At 40.2% G+C, this 20,262-nt stretch overlaps 1 protein-coding gene across 23 annotated transcripts in view; it reads left to right on the top strand.

Annotated features, from left to right (window-relative positions):
- Window positions 1–17,849, top strand: part of Dlg1 (discs large MAGUK scaffold protein 1) — a 192,978-nt gene extending 175,129 nt beyond the window's left edge. For all 23 annotated transcript variants that reach the window (XM_075967258.1, XM_075967250.1, XM_075967240.1 and 20 more), the window contains 3 exons: window positions 3,661–3,770; window positions 12,510–12,601; window positions 16,180–17,849. In XM_075967258.1, coding sequence (XP_075823373.1) covers window positions 3,661–3,770; window positions 12,510–12,601; window positions 16,180–16,286 — 309 coding nt within the window. In that variant the 3' untranslated portion in view covers window positions 16,287–17,849. The remainder of the gene's footprint in view (window positions 1–3,660; window positions 3,771–12,509; window positions 12,602–16,179) is intronic.
- Window positions 17,850–20,262: the final 2,413 nt, after the last annotated feature.

The raw sequence follows: 20,262 nt of genomic DNA, 5'->3' as shown, positions 1-20,262 counted from the left end.
CTAGAAGTTTGAAATTTAAAATTAACATTGGATTGTCAAAGTAAATTAATAACTGGTTATAAAACATAGGGTTAAATAAAAATTAAGTAGCCCTTGAAGGCATAAGCAATGCATGACTGAAAAGATGGAGGAGGAGAAGCTGTGCTCACAATCACTGTCTGCTGCTGATCCAGGCCCAGGAGTGACAAAGTCAGAAATCCTTCCTGAAAGAAAACTGTATGGTATTCATGATTTCAGCAAGAACCTTAAGAAACTATCAAAATCTATCTTAAAATATCACAATAAGTGAAGAAACAAGGTTATTTACATGCTAAGAAAGTGTCATCCCTGAAATTACTAGTTACAAAGGCAAAAATAATTTTACCATGGAGAAATTTTAAGCAGACAGAAGTTTAAATATGATCACATTGTCAGTAGAAATGGGAAAAATGGATACCACATATCAGTGGTATTCCTTCCAGAAGTGTGTGACTTGCCCTCTGATAGTCAAGAGGCAGGCTGAGCCAAATCGAAGCATATCCTATGAAATGGATCTTTGCTATCCTAACACGCCAAGGTCAGGGTTAGAGAGATGCTTCACTGGATATGGTCTTGTTAGTTAGTGTAGGACCTACATTCCCTTCTCCAGCATCTATGTAAAAGCCAGGCAAGTTAGAGTGAACAGGGTGGAGTTAGGCGGGTCCCTAAAGCTCACAGGCCAGCCAATGTAGTGGAGGCTAAACAGCTCAGGTTCAGTGAGAAAACTTACCTTAAAAAGTAAGGTTGTGGGTCTGGAGAGATGGCTCAGTGGTTAAGAACGCTGACTATTCTTCCAGAGGTCCTGAGTTCAATTGCCACCAACCACATGGTGTCTCACAACCACCTGTAATGAGATCTGGTGTCATCTTCTGGCCTTCAGGGGCACATGCAAGGAGAATATTCATATATTCTAGTCATAATAAATATACATCTTTATTTTTAAAAAAAAGTAAGGTTGAGAGCTAAAACACCTGACTTTGGCCTCTGCCCTCCACATTCACATGCTCACACATACATGCACCACCCAAAACAGTTCATAAAATACCAGACCTAGAATGACAAGCGCTGGGGAACTGTGCCCGACTGATGGCAACTCAGACATTGTAAGTAAATCCAATACATATCATGAATTGGGACCTCAACCAGCAACTTTCTATTGCTTATTCAATAAGGTACATTAGATGACCAACTAGAATTATACTGTGATCATATAATAAACGTCCCTATCTGTAGGTAATATTATTTCTGGGATTTACACAAACACTGATGTGTAAGTGTAAAGAGAGTGGAGTCAGCATGTTAGTTTTCTGTCACCATGAAAGAAAGCAGGGAAGGAAGCCTTTGTTTTAGTGATGGTCTCAGAGGTTTTAGTCCATAGTGAGGAAGCAAGAAGAGGAGAGAGTAGAAATACCCAGAAATCAATCCCTTCAGAGTTCCTTCCAATGAGCTACTTCCTCCCACTAGGCTCCACTTCTAAATAGTCCATTGAGCTTGTCCACTAATTGTGTCATGGGACCTAAGACAAGGCTGAGAGATGGCTCAGTCAGCAAAGTCCTAGCCACTTAAACATGAACACCTGACCTCAGATCCCTAACACCACATGAAATAGAGCATGTGGTGTGCCCTGGAATCCCAGCCCTGGGAAGTGTGGACAGGAAGCTCCCCAGAAATCACTGGCAACTAGTCCAGCCAAAGAGTGACAAGCCTCAGGTTCAGGAAGACATGTCTCAAAAAAAAAAAAAAAAGGAAAGAGGAAAAAAAAAGTAAGGTGCAGAGCAATTAGGGAAGACACCTGGTGTCGTGTCCACTTCTGACCTACACGCATGCACATACACATAAAAATAAATAAAATTTAATACTGTGAGGGCTGGAGAGATGTCTTAGAGGTTAAAGGCACTGGCTGCTCCTCCAGAGGACCCAGGTTCAATTCCCAGCAACCACATGGTGGCTCACAACCATCTGTAATGAGATCTGGTGCTCTCTTCTGGTGTGTAAGCATGTATGTAGCCATATACATAATAAATAAAAAAAATTAATACTGTGACTACATAATTTTTTTTTACTTTTCTGTATGTTTGAAGTCTTTTATAATGTTTTTATTGTAAATACGCCCATTGAGTAGAATGTTACTACTTTTGATTTTTTGAGACAGGGTTTCTCTGTGTTACAGCCCTAGCTGTCAGTTTGTAGATAAAGTTGGCCTCGAACTCACAGAGATCCACATGCCTCTGCCTCCCAAGTGCTGGGATTAAAGGTGTGTGCCAGCACGACGCAGCAAAAATATTATTTCCTAGTATGAACTCTAGCCTTTAAATTACAAGGTGCTTTATAATAATGAGGACCTGATTTTAAATATCACAATAAAATTTATTTAATTTTCACTTTCTATGTAGCTAGAAATACACATCTATAATAAAAAATGTAAATGGCCTTTTGTGATAGTAAATTTGTCAGAAAAGTTATATAAATCCAGAATTGGATTTTTCAAATGGCAGTCTATAGTATTTTCTAGCCGTGTAATGAAAATTAGAAGACCAGCACTTTGGAAGTGAGGGGCTAAAGAGATAACTCGGTGGTTAAGAGTATGTACTGCTGTCACAGAGTGCCTAAGTTTGGTCCCTGGCACCTACATCAGATTGTTTACAACTACTTCTTATACCTCCAGCTGCAGGGGGACGCATTGTTCTCTTCCGGTCTCCTTGAGCATACTCAGATATGTACAGAAACACAAATAACTTTTTTTTTTAAACAATAGTGGTAGTGAGGATTTACAGGTTTGAACAGGTGTTCTAGGATTTTTTTTCACCTTCTGTTGGTCATGCCATTTTATGAAATGAAGTTCATTAATGACCTTTGGAATTATTTGTAGATTTTAGTGTGCGTGCGTGCGTGCGTGCGTGCGTGTGTGTGTGTGTGTGTGTGTACATGAGTACATACAGGCTTCCATTGGGGTCAGAAGAGTGTGTCTGTGTGTGTGTGTACATGAGTACATACAGGTTTCCATTGGGGTCAGAAGTGTGTGTGTGTGTGTGTGTGTGTGTGTGTGTGTGTGTACATGAGTACATATAGGCTTCCATTGGGGTCAGAAGAGTGTGTGTGTGTGTGTGTACATGAGTACATACAGGTTTCCATTGGGGTCAGAAGTGTGTGTGTGTGTATGTGTGTGTGTGTGTGTGTGTGTGTGTGTGTGTGTGTGTGTGTACATGAGTACATACAGGTTTCCATTGGAGTCAGAAGAGGGTTTTGGATTCTCTGAAGCTGTAGTTTGACCAGTGGCTATAAACTGCCCAACATAGGTGCCATGAGCTAACCTCAAATCCTCTGCAAGAATAATTTACACTGTTAACTGCTGAGCCATCTCTCTACCCATTGAGCAGTATTGTTTTATAAAAAAACCAGAAATATGAGAACTGTATTTTAATTTTTTAAATGTCTTTGAGAATGGAGAAGTAACTTCATAATCACTATTTTCTTCATTTAATTTCCCTTCTAAAATTTACTAATAAATGACATTTTTGCTTGAAGTAAAAAGGATCTATGAACCATAATTCAGATTGTAACTTGTGGAGGGACACCTTTGGTATAATTGAAAAGATTTGGTCCACTTAAATTTAATTTACTTCTTTATTGTCTCTGTTTTAGGGCAAGCATTGTATCCTTGATGTGTCTGGAAATGCCATAAAGAGATTGCAGATTGCACAACTTTACCCAATATCTATTTTTATTAAACCCAAATCCATGGAAAATATCATGTAAGTATCATGCTTACAGTGCTCCATTTAAGTGCAGATCAGTCAGCCTTGAGGTACTTACTTGTCCTCCTTGCATCTCATTCTCTCCATAGAAAGTGGAGAAAGTAGTATTTCTGTCTATCTTAGAGGGTGTTGGGAGAGTAAGTGAGCGTTGTATCATGCTAGCCATCATTTCTTGTCATTGTCATTCATATTATTAAATGGGCAGTACAGTTGTGTACTAGACATTAAAATGATAAAGGATGGTGGCTCCTTAACTGACAGATTTTTTTTTCCATTCAAAAATTTACACTTCCTCCTCTCCTCCCATTCTCCTCCCACTCCCACTCATCCCCCTCCCCCTCCCTCCTTAAGAGAGGACAGAGAATCCTTCTCCCTCCCCCTCCCTCCTTAAGAGAGGACAGAGAATCCTGCCCTGTGGGAAGTCCAAGTCCCCCTTCTACCCCCCCACATCCAGGCCTAGGAAGCTTTACATCCAAATAGACTAGGGTCCCAAAAAGCCAGTACATGCAGTAGAAACAAGTCCCAGTGCCTTTATCGATGGCTTCTCAGCCCCCATTTTCAGCTACATTCAGAGAGTCCCGTTTGATCGCCTGCTAATTCAGTCCCGGTCCAGCTGTATTTGGTGAGCTCCCATTAGAAGAGGCACACTGCTGAAGGAAGATTTGAGAGGCTCCACAAAGGCACTTTTCCTCCAAGCCTGACGACAACCTGAGTTCAGTTTCCAGGACCCACATAGCAAAAGGGAGGACTCCTCCAAGTTGATCCCTGACCCACACACAGGGACACACATATTTCTATACATACATATATAAATGTATTTTCATGTATATGTGGAATTAAGTAAAAAAGGAAACTTCAAATGAAAACAAGGAGAACAAAAAATAGTATAATTGAACATAAATATTTATAAAACAGTGTACTCAGCAATGATACTTACTAAATACTATACTCAACGTATCCAAGATATACATTGATTTCAAACACACATGACAGTTACCAAACTGTCGGCTGGGGTATAATTTTCAAATGATTGAAAACAAATATCTTCTGCCCACATCAAATTAATCTGGAAATTAATAAAAAATGTTTTGAACTACATATAAAAGGTGATATACTTAATGTCATAACTTTGGTAAAGGAGATTACATGGCCTATAAGTGCTCTAGTAGATGAAATCAAACATCAGGCGTGTTGGCAAGCACCTGATCTCAGGACTGAGGATCTGGGAGCAGTTAAGAGGGGGGCTGCTGAAAATCCAAGGTCTCCTGGGCTACAGAGTGAGAAAGACTGTTTCAGAAAACATAAGCAAGGAGAGAAGTTGGAAGTCAACCATTAAATTCAAAAAAGGCAGAAGAAAAATTATGAAATAGGAAGTCAGCATATAACAGAGAAGATGGATGGGAAGATGTTCTTTGAAAATACAGTACACATGAAGAGGGATCAGAAATAAGGTCGAGCATTCCAGCGCTCACACGAGATTGAAAAGTGTGCATCAGCAGTCATTACTGCTCAACACGGGCCCAATTGAAATCAGGCCTTGAAATCTACAGATTCAATGCAATGCCCATCAGAATCCCAGCAAAATTCTTCACAGACCTCGAAAGAACGGTACTCAACTTCATGTGAGCAAAAAAAAAAAAAAAAAACCAAGATAGCCAATACAATCCTGTACAATAAAAGAACTTCTGGAGGCATCACAATCCCTGACCTCAAATTCTACTACAGAGCTACAGTACTGAAAACAGCCTGGTATTGGCATAAGAACAGACAGGAGGACCAATGGAACTGAATAGAAGACCCAGATTAATCTACACACCTTCGAACACCTGATTTTTGACAAAGAAGCAAAAAATAACGAATGGAAAAGAGAAAGCATATTTAACAAATGGTGCTGGCATAACTGAATATCAACATATAGAAGAATGAAAATAGACCCATATCTATCACCATGCACAAAACTCAAGTCCAAATGGATCAAAGACCTCAACATAAAGCCAGCCAACCTTATAGAAGAGAAAGTGGTAACCACACTTGAACACATTGGCATAGGAGACCACTTCCTAAATATAACCCCAGCAGCACAGACACTGAGAGACAATTAATAAATGGACCTCCTGAAACTGAAAGGCTGTAAAGCAAAGGACACAGTCAACAAGACAAAATGACAGTCTATAGAATGGGAAAAGATCTTCACTAACCCACATCAGACAGAGGTCTGATCTCCAAAATATACAAAGAACTCAAGAAATTAGTCATCAAAAGAACAAATAATCCAATTTAAAAAAATGGAGTATAGACCTAAACAGAGAACTCTCAACAGAGGAATCTAAAAATGACTGAAAGACACTTAAGGAATATTCATCATCCTTAGTCATCAGAGAAATGCAAATCAAAACAACTCTGAGATTCCAAGTTACACCTGTAAGAATGGCCAAGATCAAAAACACTGATGACAACTTAGGCTGGAGAGGTTGTGGGGAAAAGGAACACTTCTGCATTGCTGGTCGGAATGCAAGCTGGTACAACCCCTTTGGATGTTAGTGTAGAGATTTCTCAGAAAATTGGGAAACAACCTTCCTCAAGACCTAGCAATACCACTTTTGGGTATATATCCAAAGGGTGCTCAATCATGCCACAAGGACATGTGCTCAACTATGTTCATAGCAGCGTTGTTTGTCATAGCCAGAACCTGGAAACAACCTAAATACCCCTCGACCAAAGAATAGATAAGGAAAATGTGGTACATTTACGCAATGGAGTATTACACAGCAGAAAAAAATAATGACATCTTGAATTTTGCAGGAAAATGGATCGAGCTAAAAAACATTGTTTTCAGTGAGGTAACCCAGACACAGAAAGATAATTACTACATGTACTTACTCATAGGTGGCTTTTAAACATAAAGCAAAGAAAACCAGCCTACAAACCACAGTCCCAGAGAATTTAGACAACAATGCAGACACTAAGAGAGATTTACATAGATCTAATCTACACGGGAAGTAGAAAGTAGAAAAAGACAAGATCTCCTGAGTAAATAGGGAGCATGGGGACCTTGAGGGGGAGGTTTGAAGGGGGAGGGAAGGACAGGGAGGGGAGCAGAGAAAAATGTAGAACTCAATAAAAAATCAATTTAAAAAAGAAAAAAAAAGGAAACCAGGCCTTGGACAGGGCACAGAAAGAACTTCAAGCAGTCGGCACACATTAAACATGCAGTGGCTTTAAACAAGTGAAAGCCATGTCATATGTTACCACCTATATATCAGAATAGCAAAAATGGAAAAAGACAGCACACATCTTTTGGCAGATATAGAGAATGTGAAAACACCTCACAGTCTCTAAAGGTCGCTTGGTGAATCTACACTGATAAATTTACAGTACCTTCAAAAATTGCCATATGCAGAATTTATGATTAGCCTAGAGCTCTTATTCCTAGATATATACAATAGAAATGATTGTTCTGCGGGATCCTCAAAGTTCCAGTGTTTAAGACTTTTAGGATAAGCTAAAGTGGCTAGAAATCTGAGGGGTAAGAAATCTACTCCCAACAGGTTCTATCTGTCCATGTTTATTTATTCTTCTTTTCTCTTTCTTTTTTCATTCTTGTTCTCTTTTGTTCTACCTTGTTCTTTCTTGTTCTGCCTGTTATAAACGTTCCCAGTCATATATATCTGTAAAACCAGCAATTCCCCAGTCCTAGCAGGTTCCAGGGCCATAATTCTTTTGCTCCATAAAAAAATCTGGTAAGAGTTTCATACACACACACATCCATGCATGTTAAGTGAACTCTAGTTAAGAAAGAAATCATCTGGGGATTCTAAAGGGAAAGATTAGTATCCTATGCTGTTTTTAGGTGGTTAGAAAGAGCCAAAGGTTTATTTTCAATAAAATTATTAATAAGGCACAAATTGTTTAAATCAGGGTGCCACTTCTTTTCTCCCAGCATGCATAGAGTCAGGTAACCAAGCAACCTACACAAATGGTCAGGGGGAAGCTAGTGGCTCCTGCATCTAATAGCACATACACCAGACACTGCAATTTCTACAGGCCTAGGTCTGGCATTTTGCTCTAGGCAGTCGAAACAAAAAAGGGACCCAGGCCTCTAAATTACCAGTTCCAGGGTGTACTGTTAACAGCTGTTCTGATTGTGGGTGTTGTGTGTCTTTCTCTGGATTACAGTTAATTATCCCTTCTGCTGTCCTTGATTGTAAAACACAAAGCATAAATTTCCTGAATTAAAATCATCAGTAAACAGAGGTGAAAGTGAGCATAAGGAGTTAATCTTTTAAGTGGATTAAAACCAGAGCAACAGCTTGGGCAGGCAGTAATTCTATGTCCTTGGAGATCTGTGAATATCTTAAATGAAATGACCAAATGCCTGCTGATAAAGATAATGGCAGGAAGGCAGATCTTTGCGCTTATCTAGGAGAGAGGGAAGAAGGCCTGGCAGTATGAAACTGTTTTCACATGTAGCTAGGGGAGATTAATTCCCAAATATGCAACCAGAAAAGGAGTCAGCTACAGCAAAAGAATATACAGCAAAGGACAGCCACTTTATTCACGAAGCAATAATGCCAAATCAGATCCCTTGGTTCTGATAAGTTGCTTGTGAAAAAATGGCTGAACAATTACTGTATAATGTTGCAGCTTGTAGCACACTTGTATTAGCCAAAAATACTTGCTTGCCAGCAGAAGTACTGTTTAAATAGCCAACATCTAGAAACTACCTAAATGACTACAAGCAGCCGAATTAATCAGATACAACATTTTTTTAAAATATTTATTTATTTATTATGTATACAATATTCTGTCTGTGTGTATGTCTGCAGGCCAGAAGAGACGTTATTACAGATGGTTGTGAGCCACCATGTGGTTGCCGGGAATTGAACTCAGGACCTTTGGAAGGGCAGGCAATGCTCTTAACCACTGAGCCATCTCTCCAGCCCAGATACAACATTTTTATGATGAAACATTTTGCAAAAATAAGCCCAAGCAGTCTCCAACTATGTACAAATGCATAGGAGAATCTTGCAATTTTAATAAAAGATCTCAAAAGTTTGCACACTCTGAAATTCAGGTTTAATCATCACTTGCAGAAACCAAATAGCACTTAGGTTTGAGGATGATGTCCTGGACCTTCAGAGCACTGGGGATGCTCTGCACTGGACCTGAGTACTCGGTACACAGGTTTGTGACCATTTGTCATGCTGTACATTTAAGATACCACACTTCCATGTTTTTAAAGTTACACTTCAAAAAAATGTTACGAAGAGGACAAAAAGAGCATCTTATGTGGTCTTACACCTAATAAAGTAGAATAGCCAGAGTTTATTCCTAGACTGTAGACTGGTTTAATACTTAAAATTCCATCAGGGCACTAAAGATTTAGAGCAGAGCACTTGCCCAGCGTAAACAACGCCCAGGGGTGGGGATGGCAGGGTAAATGGGATAGACTTGTTGCCAAAGAAGATCTCCAAATAATGATAGATTGCAACAGTAATCCATCACCCTCACATATACAGTGGTTCCATTAGCAGGATCTGTCTCTTCGGCCTATTTTGGGACTTTGAAATCTTTTGAAGCCTTACAGCTTCCTGGAGTTGGTATAAAGGGTTAATGGTGTCAGCTCAGCATGATGTCAGCGCCCCAGTACTTTATTTTTAGCCCATAGCAAGCAGCCACGCATGCATTTTTTTTCTTCATCAATCTGCATGCAATTTCTAAGAGCAAAGGATACAACAAAGACCCTATCTCCTGTGGGTGAGGAACTGCCATGCTAAATGGTTGCTCTTTCTTACTTAGAAGTGTAGTCAGCCACCCCCTGTTTTAAAGTAATTTTCGAAGACTTAAAGCCCCAGTGACTTTCAACAGACCTGCCCCCTACCCCCTTGACTTTATCTTGTTTTATTTTGGTAGCCAGCCCAGGACATTTGAAAGTAGTCACATGTATGGGCATAATTTAGAGATATATTGTAAATGATCATGGAAAGTCTCAGAAGATACCTGAGAAAAATCTTTAGTTTATCAGGCTGCCTCAGTACAGAAGCACTCTGCAACAGTAAATAATTAAATTTTAAATAGAACAGCCGGGCGATGGTGGCTCACGCCTTTAATCCCAGCACTCGGGAGGCAGAGGCAGGCGGATCTCTGTGAGTTCGAGACCAGCCTGATCTACAAGAGCTAGTTCCGGGACAGGCTCCAAAACCACAGAGAAACCCTGTCTCGAAAAACCAAAAAAAAAAAAAAAAAAAATTTAAATAGAACAACAAAAATTAGTCTCTAGTGTTACTGAATCATAATAGTCAAATATAAAGCTTGAACAGAAAATATAAAAATTGGGGGCTGTAGAGATGACTCAGCAGTCAAGAGCACTATGTGCTCTTCTAGAGGTCTTGAGTTCAAATCGCAGCAACATCATGGTGGCTCACAACCATCTGTAGTGAGATCTGGTACCCTCCTCTGCCATGCAGGCATACATATAGGCAGAACACTATATACATAATAAATAAATGTTTCAAATGTAAAGAAAGAAATAGCAAATAATGCTGCATTCAAAGAAAACAATAAATTTCTTGAGACAGACCAAATGTCAATACAGACTATAAAATGACTTATTATAATAAATGGTTTTTAAATAAAAAGCAGTGGGTTTCCATATAACATTTTTATCCATATGTATCATTCAGTGCTCATATTCAGCTGTGTTGGCATTTGTTGTCTCCCTCTTCATCCCCATAGTATCCTTTCTGCTCCATGTTATATGATATTTATAATGCCTTAGCGGTACACAAAAGACAAGATCAAAGTCAAGAAAACTATCTGAGCAAATTGGAAATATCAATAAGAGAGAACTTGACGTTCTGGGGGGCTAGCGATTGCTCGCTTCTTAAGAGCATGTACTGCTCTTGGAGAGGATCCAACTTGGGTTCCCAGGACTCACCTTGGGCAGTCCAACAGCCTGTAACTCCAGCTCTATGGGTCCAACGTCCTCTTCTGGCCTTCATAGACACTGGACTCATGTGCACATACACATACAGCAACACAAAGATACATAACTGAAAATAATTTTTTTTTAAGTTCTGGGGGAAAAACAGTTACTAGAGTAAAACTCCTCAAGAGATTGAGACAAATTTGAGCAGGCAGAAGACTCATCAAACTTAAAGATTAGAACAATGGAAATTACCAAGTCTGAGGAACAAAAAGGAAAACAAACATTAGAGAAAAGTTAACAGAGCTTCAAGGAACTGGAAGCTGCCGTCAAAGAGACCAATGTGCATTATGAATTCCAAAATGGGAGCAGGGGACAAAGAGATTATTTGAAGAAAATTCCCAGATTGTATTTAAAAGTCATAAATATCCAAAGTGTTGAGTAAAGCCCAAGCATAAGGAATGGAGTGCCCTGAGAGGCACACCACAGCTGGCTGTGGGAAAGCAGTGCTGCACACAGCCTGAGGAATGACACCACAGCCAGGAGGTTTTTCAGTAAGTTATCAGCAGAGTGCTTGTTAAAACCTTTGGAAGGCAGAAGGCAGTGGGTCAGTGTATCAAAAACACTGAAGAAGCTAGGTGGTGGTGGTACACAGCTTTAATCCCAGCACTCAGGAGGCAGAGGCAGGCAGATCTCGAGGCCAACCTGGTCTACAGAGCTAGTTCCAGGACAGGCTCCAAAGCTCCAGAGAAACCTTGTCTCAAAAAACCACCACCACAACAATGATAATAATAAACACTGAAGAAATAAAACCTGTCAATCAAGAATACTACACGCAGCAAGAATGAGGGAAAGGGCCAGCAAGGAAAGGAGCTCGCTGCATAATCCTGCTGTACATTTGATCTAAGCCACGTGAAGATGAGAGAGATGTCACCGCACAGTTGTCCTCACCTCCACAACCCGTGTACCATGACACAGAATAATAAAATTGCTTTTAATTGGGAAAATTAAGATGTTCACAGATAAGCAAAAGCAGAAGTTCATCACCATTATACGTACCCTACAAGAAGTGTTCAGGGAATCCTGAAGATTGGAAGAACACTGCTGTAGCCACACAAAATATCCCGCATAATGGTGAGACAGCAAAAGATTGCTCTCCAAGAGGAAGCACATCCCTGTGTGCTCACCATCCTGCTGCAAGAGGACCTCGGGCTTGCAATTGGCTTACTACTTCTGTCCACACACCCTCAGATTATTTTGAGATAAATTTCATATGTATCATTTCATGTATTTGAAAGTAATTGCTGAATTAAAAGCATCTCCACTGTAAATATGGCATTTAAATAATATTTTTAATACAATCAGATTTACTTATGTCTGTTTTCAGTCTTTTCCTGTAGCCAAGTTCTAAATAAGGTTTACTCATGACAGGTGCTTAAACTTTTAATGCATAGTCTTCCTTCTTTTTTGTCTGCTGATTCCACTAGGTCCTTTTACAGTGTTTCCTCAGACTCTGTTTTCTTATTGTGCTGTCTAATGTGCTCATTTACAGTCTGAGTTACGTTTTCACGTGAAGTGCACAGTGAGAGTTGTCAGCTGCGTGCGCTGGCTGCTGAGCGAATGTAGAAAGTGCTGTGGCTCTCTTCTCACTGCGTGTCAGACAGCAGGACTAGGCACAGTCTGCTCTTAGTGATGGTTAGCCTTTTGCAGAGTTAAACTTCCCGTTATTTTATGCCTTTTATGTCTTCGCTCATCTTTTTCTCAGAGTATTACAATGTGATAATCACCAGTTTCTAAATTTATTTGCATAGGGAAATGAATAAGCGTCTAACAGAAGAACAAGCCAGAAAAACATTTGAAAGAGCCATGAAATTGGAACAGGAGTTCACTGAACATTTCACAGGTTGGAACCATGTGTGACAGTGCCCTTTTGAGAAAATCTTGCTGTATCCACATCTACTAGTAGTAACTAGTCCTGTCATTTTTAAAGTAAACTCTAAGATCTGTGGGTTTGTCCTGTGGGAAACTCAAAAGTTCGCCTTGCTGGTAATGGGGAACCTTAAAATGTAGTGTAGTATTCCTATGGTTTTGTGCACAGCAGTAATTCACAGTTTACCAGAGGAAAGCAGATTTCATTTCACTGCTTTTTGAAGCCTCTACCTTCTCTCTTACCCTTTGTAAATTTTGATCATTCTCCCCAGGCTTACTGAAATAGTTTCCAGATTCAGGGGTATTCAGGGTATAAAGTGTAATATTCATACTTTGTGAGTTGATTACTGTAATCATGGTAGTACATATGTCACCATAGTTCCTGGTGCATGGGTGTGTGTATGGTTGTGTGTGTGTCCGGTTGAGATCTGCTTTTGTTACTGTAGTCACCATGCTCTACATTAGTACACAGAAATTGTCTTTTTAGGGTCTTGGTTTTTCCCAGTACTGTGACCTTGCATAGCTAGGCCAGCACTGTCATTGAACTGTGACTATACCACCACATTTCCTCCTGAAAACAGAAGTTCATATCCTTTGATCAGCATTTTCTTATTCTACACCCCCCACCCCCAATCTGGGAACCATGACTGTACTCCCTGCTTCTATGAATTTAGATTCATAGAAGATTCCACAGGTAAATGAGGCCATGTGGATTGTATTTTTGTGTGTCTGGTTTATTTAATTCAGCTTAATGTCTTGTATATTATTCAGGTTGTCAAAAAGGAAAGGATTCCTTCTTTTATGACTGAATAATATTCTCATTATATTATTTAAATGCCCCATAGTTTCTTTGTGGACAAACATTTAGCTGGTTTTCATTCTTTTGTATATTGTAATATTGAGGTTAACAAAAAATTGCAGATGTTTCTTTGATGTATTTTGATATTTCATTTGGATATATACTCAGAAATGAGATTGGTGAATTGCCTGTCTTAGTGTGTTTTCTGCTACTATAACAGTATACTGTAGACTTGGTATAAGCAAGATTTTTTTTTGCTGACAATTGGGAGGCCTGAGAATTTCAAGATGAAAGGGATTGCAATTTGTGAGGGTCTTCATGTACTGTATGACCTACAGAAGGGCAACAAACACACAGCTACTAGAGGACTAGAGGGGACTGCATGAACCACCCAACTCTGGCAGCAACTAGCCCGCCACTGTAATAACAGCTTCGACTTGGCTAGAAAAGATAGGGTTTAGCTGAGTTGCCCAAGGTGGTCCTGAGCTCCTAGACTCAAGTGACCAGTCTACATTTGCTACCTGAGTAGCTGGGACACACACGACCTCACCTGACCTCATTTAAACGAGTGATTATATGAATTCCAGTAAGTGCTCTGATATAAACCATGTGCTAAAGGGAAAAGGGTCTTTTTTTTCTTTAATTTCAGACTTAGAAACCTTAAGAATATTAGCATAAGAACGGCTCATGCCCTTTACTCATATTTTCCAAATGTTACATTTTTATCTCTAAAACATCTGAGTTTGTTACAAATAGATGTCCTTTACTTCTAAATATGTCAGTATTTCAAAAAGAGAAAGAAAGACATTTGGTTTTTTTTGTTTTTTATTTATTTATTTATTTATACGATATTCTGTCTGTGTGTGTGTCTGCAGGCCAGAAGAGGGCACCAGACCTCATTACAAATGGTTGTGAGCCACTATGTGGTTGCCAGGAATTGAACTCAGGACCTTTGGAAGAGCAGGCAATGCTCTTAACCGCTGAGCCATCTCTCCAGCCCAAGAAAGACATTTGAATGTTTGCTTATGTCCCTCTATAGTGAGATGCTGATAATCAAACCCAGGAAATATAGCATTGATAATCTCACCTTTTAATACAGACTTCCCCGAGATATTAGCAGTTGTTAGAGTAAACTGACAAAAAAAAATTCAGGGTTCAATCCAGGAGCACGTATTGCATTGAGCTACCACACATAATGGTCTTCGTTTATCTAGAACCATCCATTAGCCTTTATCTATTAGTCATAACCTTGACATTCTTTATGAGTGAAAGCCAGTCCTCTTATGGAATATCCTTAGATGTGAGTTATGAGGTTGGGGCGGGCACATCAAAGAAGTAACTCTGCGCCATGCAGTGCTTGGGCTGTCATTCTGGACTGTTCCAGACTAGTGGTGTTGGTTTCAGTGAATGAGGTATCTGTGGCCTTGACTTCTTGCTTTTCCAACCCAGGGAGAGCCCCGACTTACCCAGTAAGCAAAGTGTATGTGTGTTTCCCAAGGTAGCTGTGCTTCACTGCTTAGCACTGTGACCCTGCCCTGGGAAGCACTTGAGCCAGGCAAGATGAAACTGATGTTTGCCAAATGTGTGTGTCTTCGCAGATATTAAGTAATACCTCCATGTAGCTCAGAATGTGAGCTTTTATCACAGAACTGATACTCATAAACATTTTAAAGCTTAGCTTTTGATTACTCAAACATTCTCAGCTACATAGAAGTTCTTCTTTGGCACATAGATAGATGTTCCTCATGATGGTGTTCTTAACCTCATCACCAGCCAAACAGTTTGACTTCACATCTCCGTTTGGCATTTTATTCCAGATGTCTCAGGCCATAGGAAACTAAACGCATGTGGTTCCCTTACACCCACTTACACTTGGTGCACCTGCTTGGACCTCCTGAGTGCTGGGTCATCTCTGTAAGCCACCTGCCGAGTACCATGCTAAGTCTTTTTAGTTTTACTAGCTAACCTTTGATCCTTACAGAGTAGAGGCTCTAAATATCCAAATAACTAGTTCTTAGTAATTGCTATCATTTTTGTTGTTGTAACTGTGATTTTTGAGACAGGATTTAGTTGTGTAGCCCCTGCTGATCTAGAATTTATAATCCTCCTGCCTCTGCCTTTCAAGGCATTAAATTTCAGACATGCACCATGACAGATGCCTGTGTTGCCATTTTTTATTACACATTTTCTAACATTGATTTTAATAGATTCCAACTACTAAGGCTCTAGCTTGTATGTATCAGTCCACCTACCCTCAGTACTGGCCCATTTCACACTTCTGCAGAGCGCACAACCCATAGCCAGCCATCTTTTCCTAACACCCTACACTGCCCTCACTAGATAACTAGCTGTGCTCACTCTCTGTAGTTCCCACAAAAGTTGAGGAAACAAACACTTTGTATTAAAATGATAAAACTAATGGCTGAAGGACATAACAGAGAGGCAGCCCATGGTCAGCCTGTGCAAGGCCCCAGGCTCAGTCTCTAGCATCCTCAGAGGGATGAGTGAGTGAGCTAATGCAAGCTCAGATGATGAGCAAAGTAAACTCCAGGCAAAAGGTAAAGAGAAAATGGCTGTGTCTCTTATTTGGTCATTGTGTGTGTGTTGTATGCCTGTAAAGTCAGCTAAATGACCAGTTGTTGCCAAGGACATCCGTGTGTTGAACTGCTTCCAAAGCTTGCCTTCTCCCATCTCACCAATAATACTTACTGATGGCAAAGAGTAATGGGCACTTGTGGCTTTTGTCATTGCAGCTATTGTCCAGGGAGACACGCTGGAGGACATTTACAACCAAGTGAAGCAGGTCATAGAAGAACAGTCTGGTCCTTACATTTGGGTCCCAGCAAAAGAAAAATTATGAAGACTGGCTTTTCTGTTTCTTTCTTCCATGGTCTCACTTCTCTGCCCTGCCCTGGAGTCTGTCTTCACTGCTCCCTTCACGCTGACTCAGACCCTCATGTCGGCAGTTTGCCCGTTTTTGACATGCAGTGTCTCCTTCATGTTGCGTCATCTGTATTATTCTGTGTTACTACTGTTGGTTTCTGGCCATTTTCCAGAACTGAAGATGAATGGCCTGACCAGCTGTCAAGGGTTTGGGGAGATGCAAAATTGTAAAATTCCTTAATGTTTAAGGGAAAGTTAACTTTAAGAGATTTTCAGAAAAGCTTTATATACATTCTTTTCCAATTTCAGTACAAATGAAAGATGGTTCTAATCAGTGACTCAGTGGACCTTGAGCAACAATGCACGCTTAACTTTAATAGCATGGTTTGGCCGGTGTATTAGCTCTCAAGTTTGTTCCTCAATTGACTTCTGGTACTAAAGTAATTATTTCATTAAAGACAAATAAGAAAAATAGGGGTTTACTTCAAAATTAATGTCTGAGTTAATTCATAATATTCATGAGAAGTCTTTATGAGCCCTCCCCTAGTGCACTTTCTAGGAGTAACCGTGTCTGAGTGGTTTTCATCAGCTCATGCAGCACCGGCCCCAGTGCCTCTCAAGCACTGTCCACACACTCTGTTTATAGCTCTGTTGAGGTGGAGGGGGCTCATCTTTTCACAGACAGAACTGCGGACAAGAAAGTTTCTGTGGGAATGTAGAGTAATCATGACAGTGGGAAGGTGTCCAGTTCATAGCCTGAAATTTTAATGTATGCTTAGGGTGGGGGGCAGATTTTAATGACTATTTTACCCACAATAACTGCCTATTTTGTTATAATAAAATATATATAAATATATATAAAACTTTCTTTAACTAAACTCTGTAACTATGGGAATTATTTTCTTTACATAGTTGCACACACAAACATATATATATATATTTAAAATATATTTTTCTTTTGCCACCAACTTCTAACTTTTTGTTTGGTTTTTAAATTAAATATTAATTGATGAGACTTATCTTCCTTAATCATGTGAACTGAAAGCAAGTGTCTGGTGGTGGTGAGGAAAAACCTCTAGAAAACTAGATTGCAAGTAGACGTGTGAACGTGTTCTCCTCTTTCCTACAGAAGTTCCAGAGTGCTCCTAGGCTTTCTGTCAGTGTTGTGTTCTTATTGTGGAGTTTGATTTTGGTCCCCCGCCACTCTTTTTGTTCTCGTTTCATTAATAGAAAAACAAACTCCATTTTGAGACTCCCCCAGGCCTTACTCTTGCGTAGCTGCACTACTAGAATTGCACAGGTCTTTACAGCAAACTTCTTCAACTTTAGTGAGAGGCCGAATACCTTCAGAATCACTTTCTCTAGTCCATCATTAATATCATTTGGCTTCCCATTGCTCTTTGGAATTGTTTATTCAATATGTGGTTTTGGGCAACTTCGTTAAAATTTCTTAAATAAGAACTGGTTTGTAAAGAATTACCAACATTATCCATTCCATTTATGAGAAAGAGGAGAACAGCTAATAAACTTTATTGTAAAATCCATATGTCAAATGTGTCTTGAATTTTGGAGGGTTTTTTTAATAACCTGGCATTTTATCAGATTGATTCACCATATTACATAACAAGTTTAAAGGAAGGAGGTAATGTGTGTAGCTCTTACGCTGGACACAGTAGATCATTGCCAAACATAAACACTCGGAAAGAAAAGTGGAAGATGTTGAGAGCTCCAAAAACCACCTTACAACAAGCGAGATCCCAGGATAAGCCATTGTGAAGTGTGCAGCAAGTGGTCACACACTGAAGAGCAGGAAGACATCCTAAAGGACCGCCGTTCATGCTCTAAAAAGTGTATTTGTTTCTTTCCAGATGTCTGCTGGGCAGAATTGAGAGTCAGGTACCATAAGGTAGTTTCCCACTAATTTCCTCATTTCTGTAAACCAACAGTAGTGATCATCAAACAGGACTGGGGAGGGAACCAGAAAGGAATGAGGGCTGGAATGAGATCCCTCGATCACGTGGCTAGCTCTGGGTTCATCTGAGACCTTGCCTTGGGTGTTGGAGGGAAATTGCCAACATCAGCCTCTGACCTCCACGACCACAGGTGTTTCCACACGTTCATGCTCTCAGACGCACGCGCATGGGTATGTGCTGGAAAAAATACATGGTACATTGAAAGAATTCCAATTCAGTGTATACGTATGCCCTTCACAGTCACACAGTGGAGGCTGGAGAGATGACTCAGTAGTTAAGAACACTGGCAAATCTGGAGGACCTGGGCTCAATTCCCAGCACCCAAATAGCAGCTCACAACTGTTAGGATGTCAGCCACAATAAGGCTAACACTTCTGGGTTCTTGGGCCATGCATGTGCAGACAAGCCCTCAGGCAGAGATATCTAATGGGGATGTTAAAGGTCGTGTGACCCACACACATGCATGGTTACATCATCCACGAATGACTCAGCTAAGCCATTATGCGCATGCCTGAGTCCCTCATCTGAATATGGCATAGTACTGTCAACCCCCTGTGCGCATGTGCTAGGCAGCTTTTAAAAGCTGGGCAGGTCATCCCTTTCCCTCTCTCCACACTGACTTACCCTGTACACGCCCCCTCTAATAAACTTCTAAATGGGTTTGTTGTGTGTTCCGTGTTTCCTTCTCATTCTGCCAGGTAGTTTCAACAACTGTCTGTAACTCCAGTTCCAGGGGATTTGACACCCTCACACAGACACATGCAGTCAAAACAGCAATGCACATAAAAATAAATCATCTTAAAAGATTGTATTATAAAAAGAAGTGACACCTTGGCTGTCGTGAAATGGAAGCACTTTAAATACAACTGTGAGAGTCAGTTGTTTCCTTTCCCTGTCTCCTGTGTTAGTGTCTGAGGAGAGGATTGGTCACAGTACAGGAAAATCTAGATGCCCAAGTCCCAAGAAAATGATACTGTTTGTATATAAATCATACACAGCTTCCCAAATACTCAGACCATCTGCTTCACTTCAAGCACCTAGTGCAGAGCCCTGTCTTGGTATCCACAGGGTTCCAAAGGATGGCTGTGGTTAGAGGAACAAAAACAAGCCATCCCACTAAGAAACCATGGAAAGACAGAAGTCTGGTTTTTGTTGTTCGTAGTCATTTTCAGAAAACCTGTTTTTTTAAACTCCAAATGGTTATGGCTTGTTTTTTATAACAATTAGTTGCCTGGTTGTCGGGGACCAGTCTCGACAAAAGCACCTCTTACCAGGGTAGAGGCGTGTAGATTTGGAAAATATTAGTAGGGAATATGAAGATGTGAAAGAGAATAATAAAACGGAGAAACATACAGGATTGTATTGGGAGGGAATTCCAGTGAGTACTGAAATTCGCCCGCATTTATTTTTCCAATTGCTTTAAATACCCTTGACCCCAAAAGGTAGGAAGGAGTAAGACAAAAACTGCATTAATACGATACAAGGAAATGAACATACCAATTGAAGGTCGCGGGGTACAACCATAGTTAAACATTCTGTTGCTAGAACAAAGCATTCTGTAGACAACCCACTCACTGGGTATAATCCATTGTCATCTCCCTAAGGGAACTGGACCCACAGTAGGATCCTTAGACTTTTTTGGGGGTAGAAACAAATCAACTTTTCTATTCCTGAAATGCAAGGTCTGACTGTTAGCCACACCTCTTGACAATAACTTTGAGAGAGCAGAGCTCTCTGGCCTAAATCTAGGTGGGAACTTTGAGGTAGAAACACAATAACCTTAGAGGACTAGAGGTAAGTTTCAACTCTCTGACCTTTGGTCAGCGTGGAAATAGGCTCACATTTTTGGGCCTCCGCACGTGGTTTATTTACATAGTAACCCCAAGAATTTTAAATATTCTACTGCATGATTTATGGAGCTGTGACTGTGATTTGAGGACCCTTTCATCTGCTGGCTCTGAATACTAACCTGAAAGTACC

The sequence above is a fragment of the Microtus pennsylvanicus genome, chromosome 1 (genome assembly GCF_037038515.1).
Source record: "Microtus pennsylvanicus isolate mMicPen1 chromosome 1, mMicPen1.hap1, whole genome shotgun sequence".
Lineage (NCBI taxonomy): Eukaryota > Metazoa > Chordata > Mammalia > Rodentia > Cricetidae > Microtus > Microtus pennsylvanicus.
This window is presented reverse-complemented; position numbering and strand designations above follow the sequence as displayed.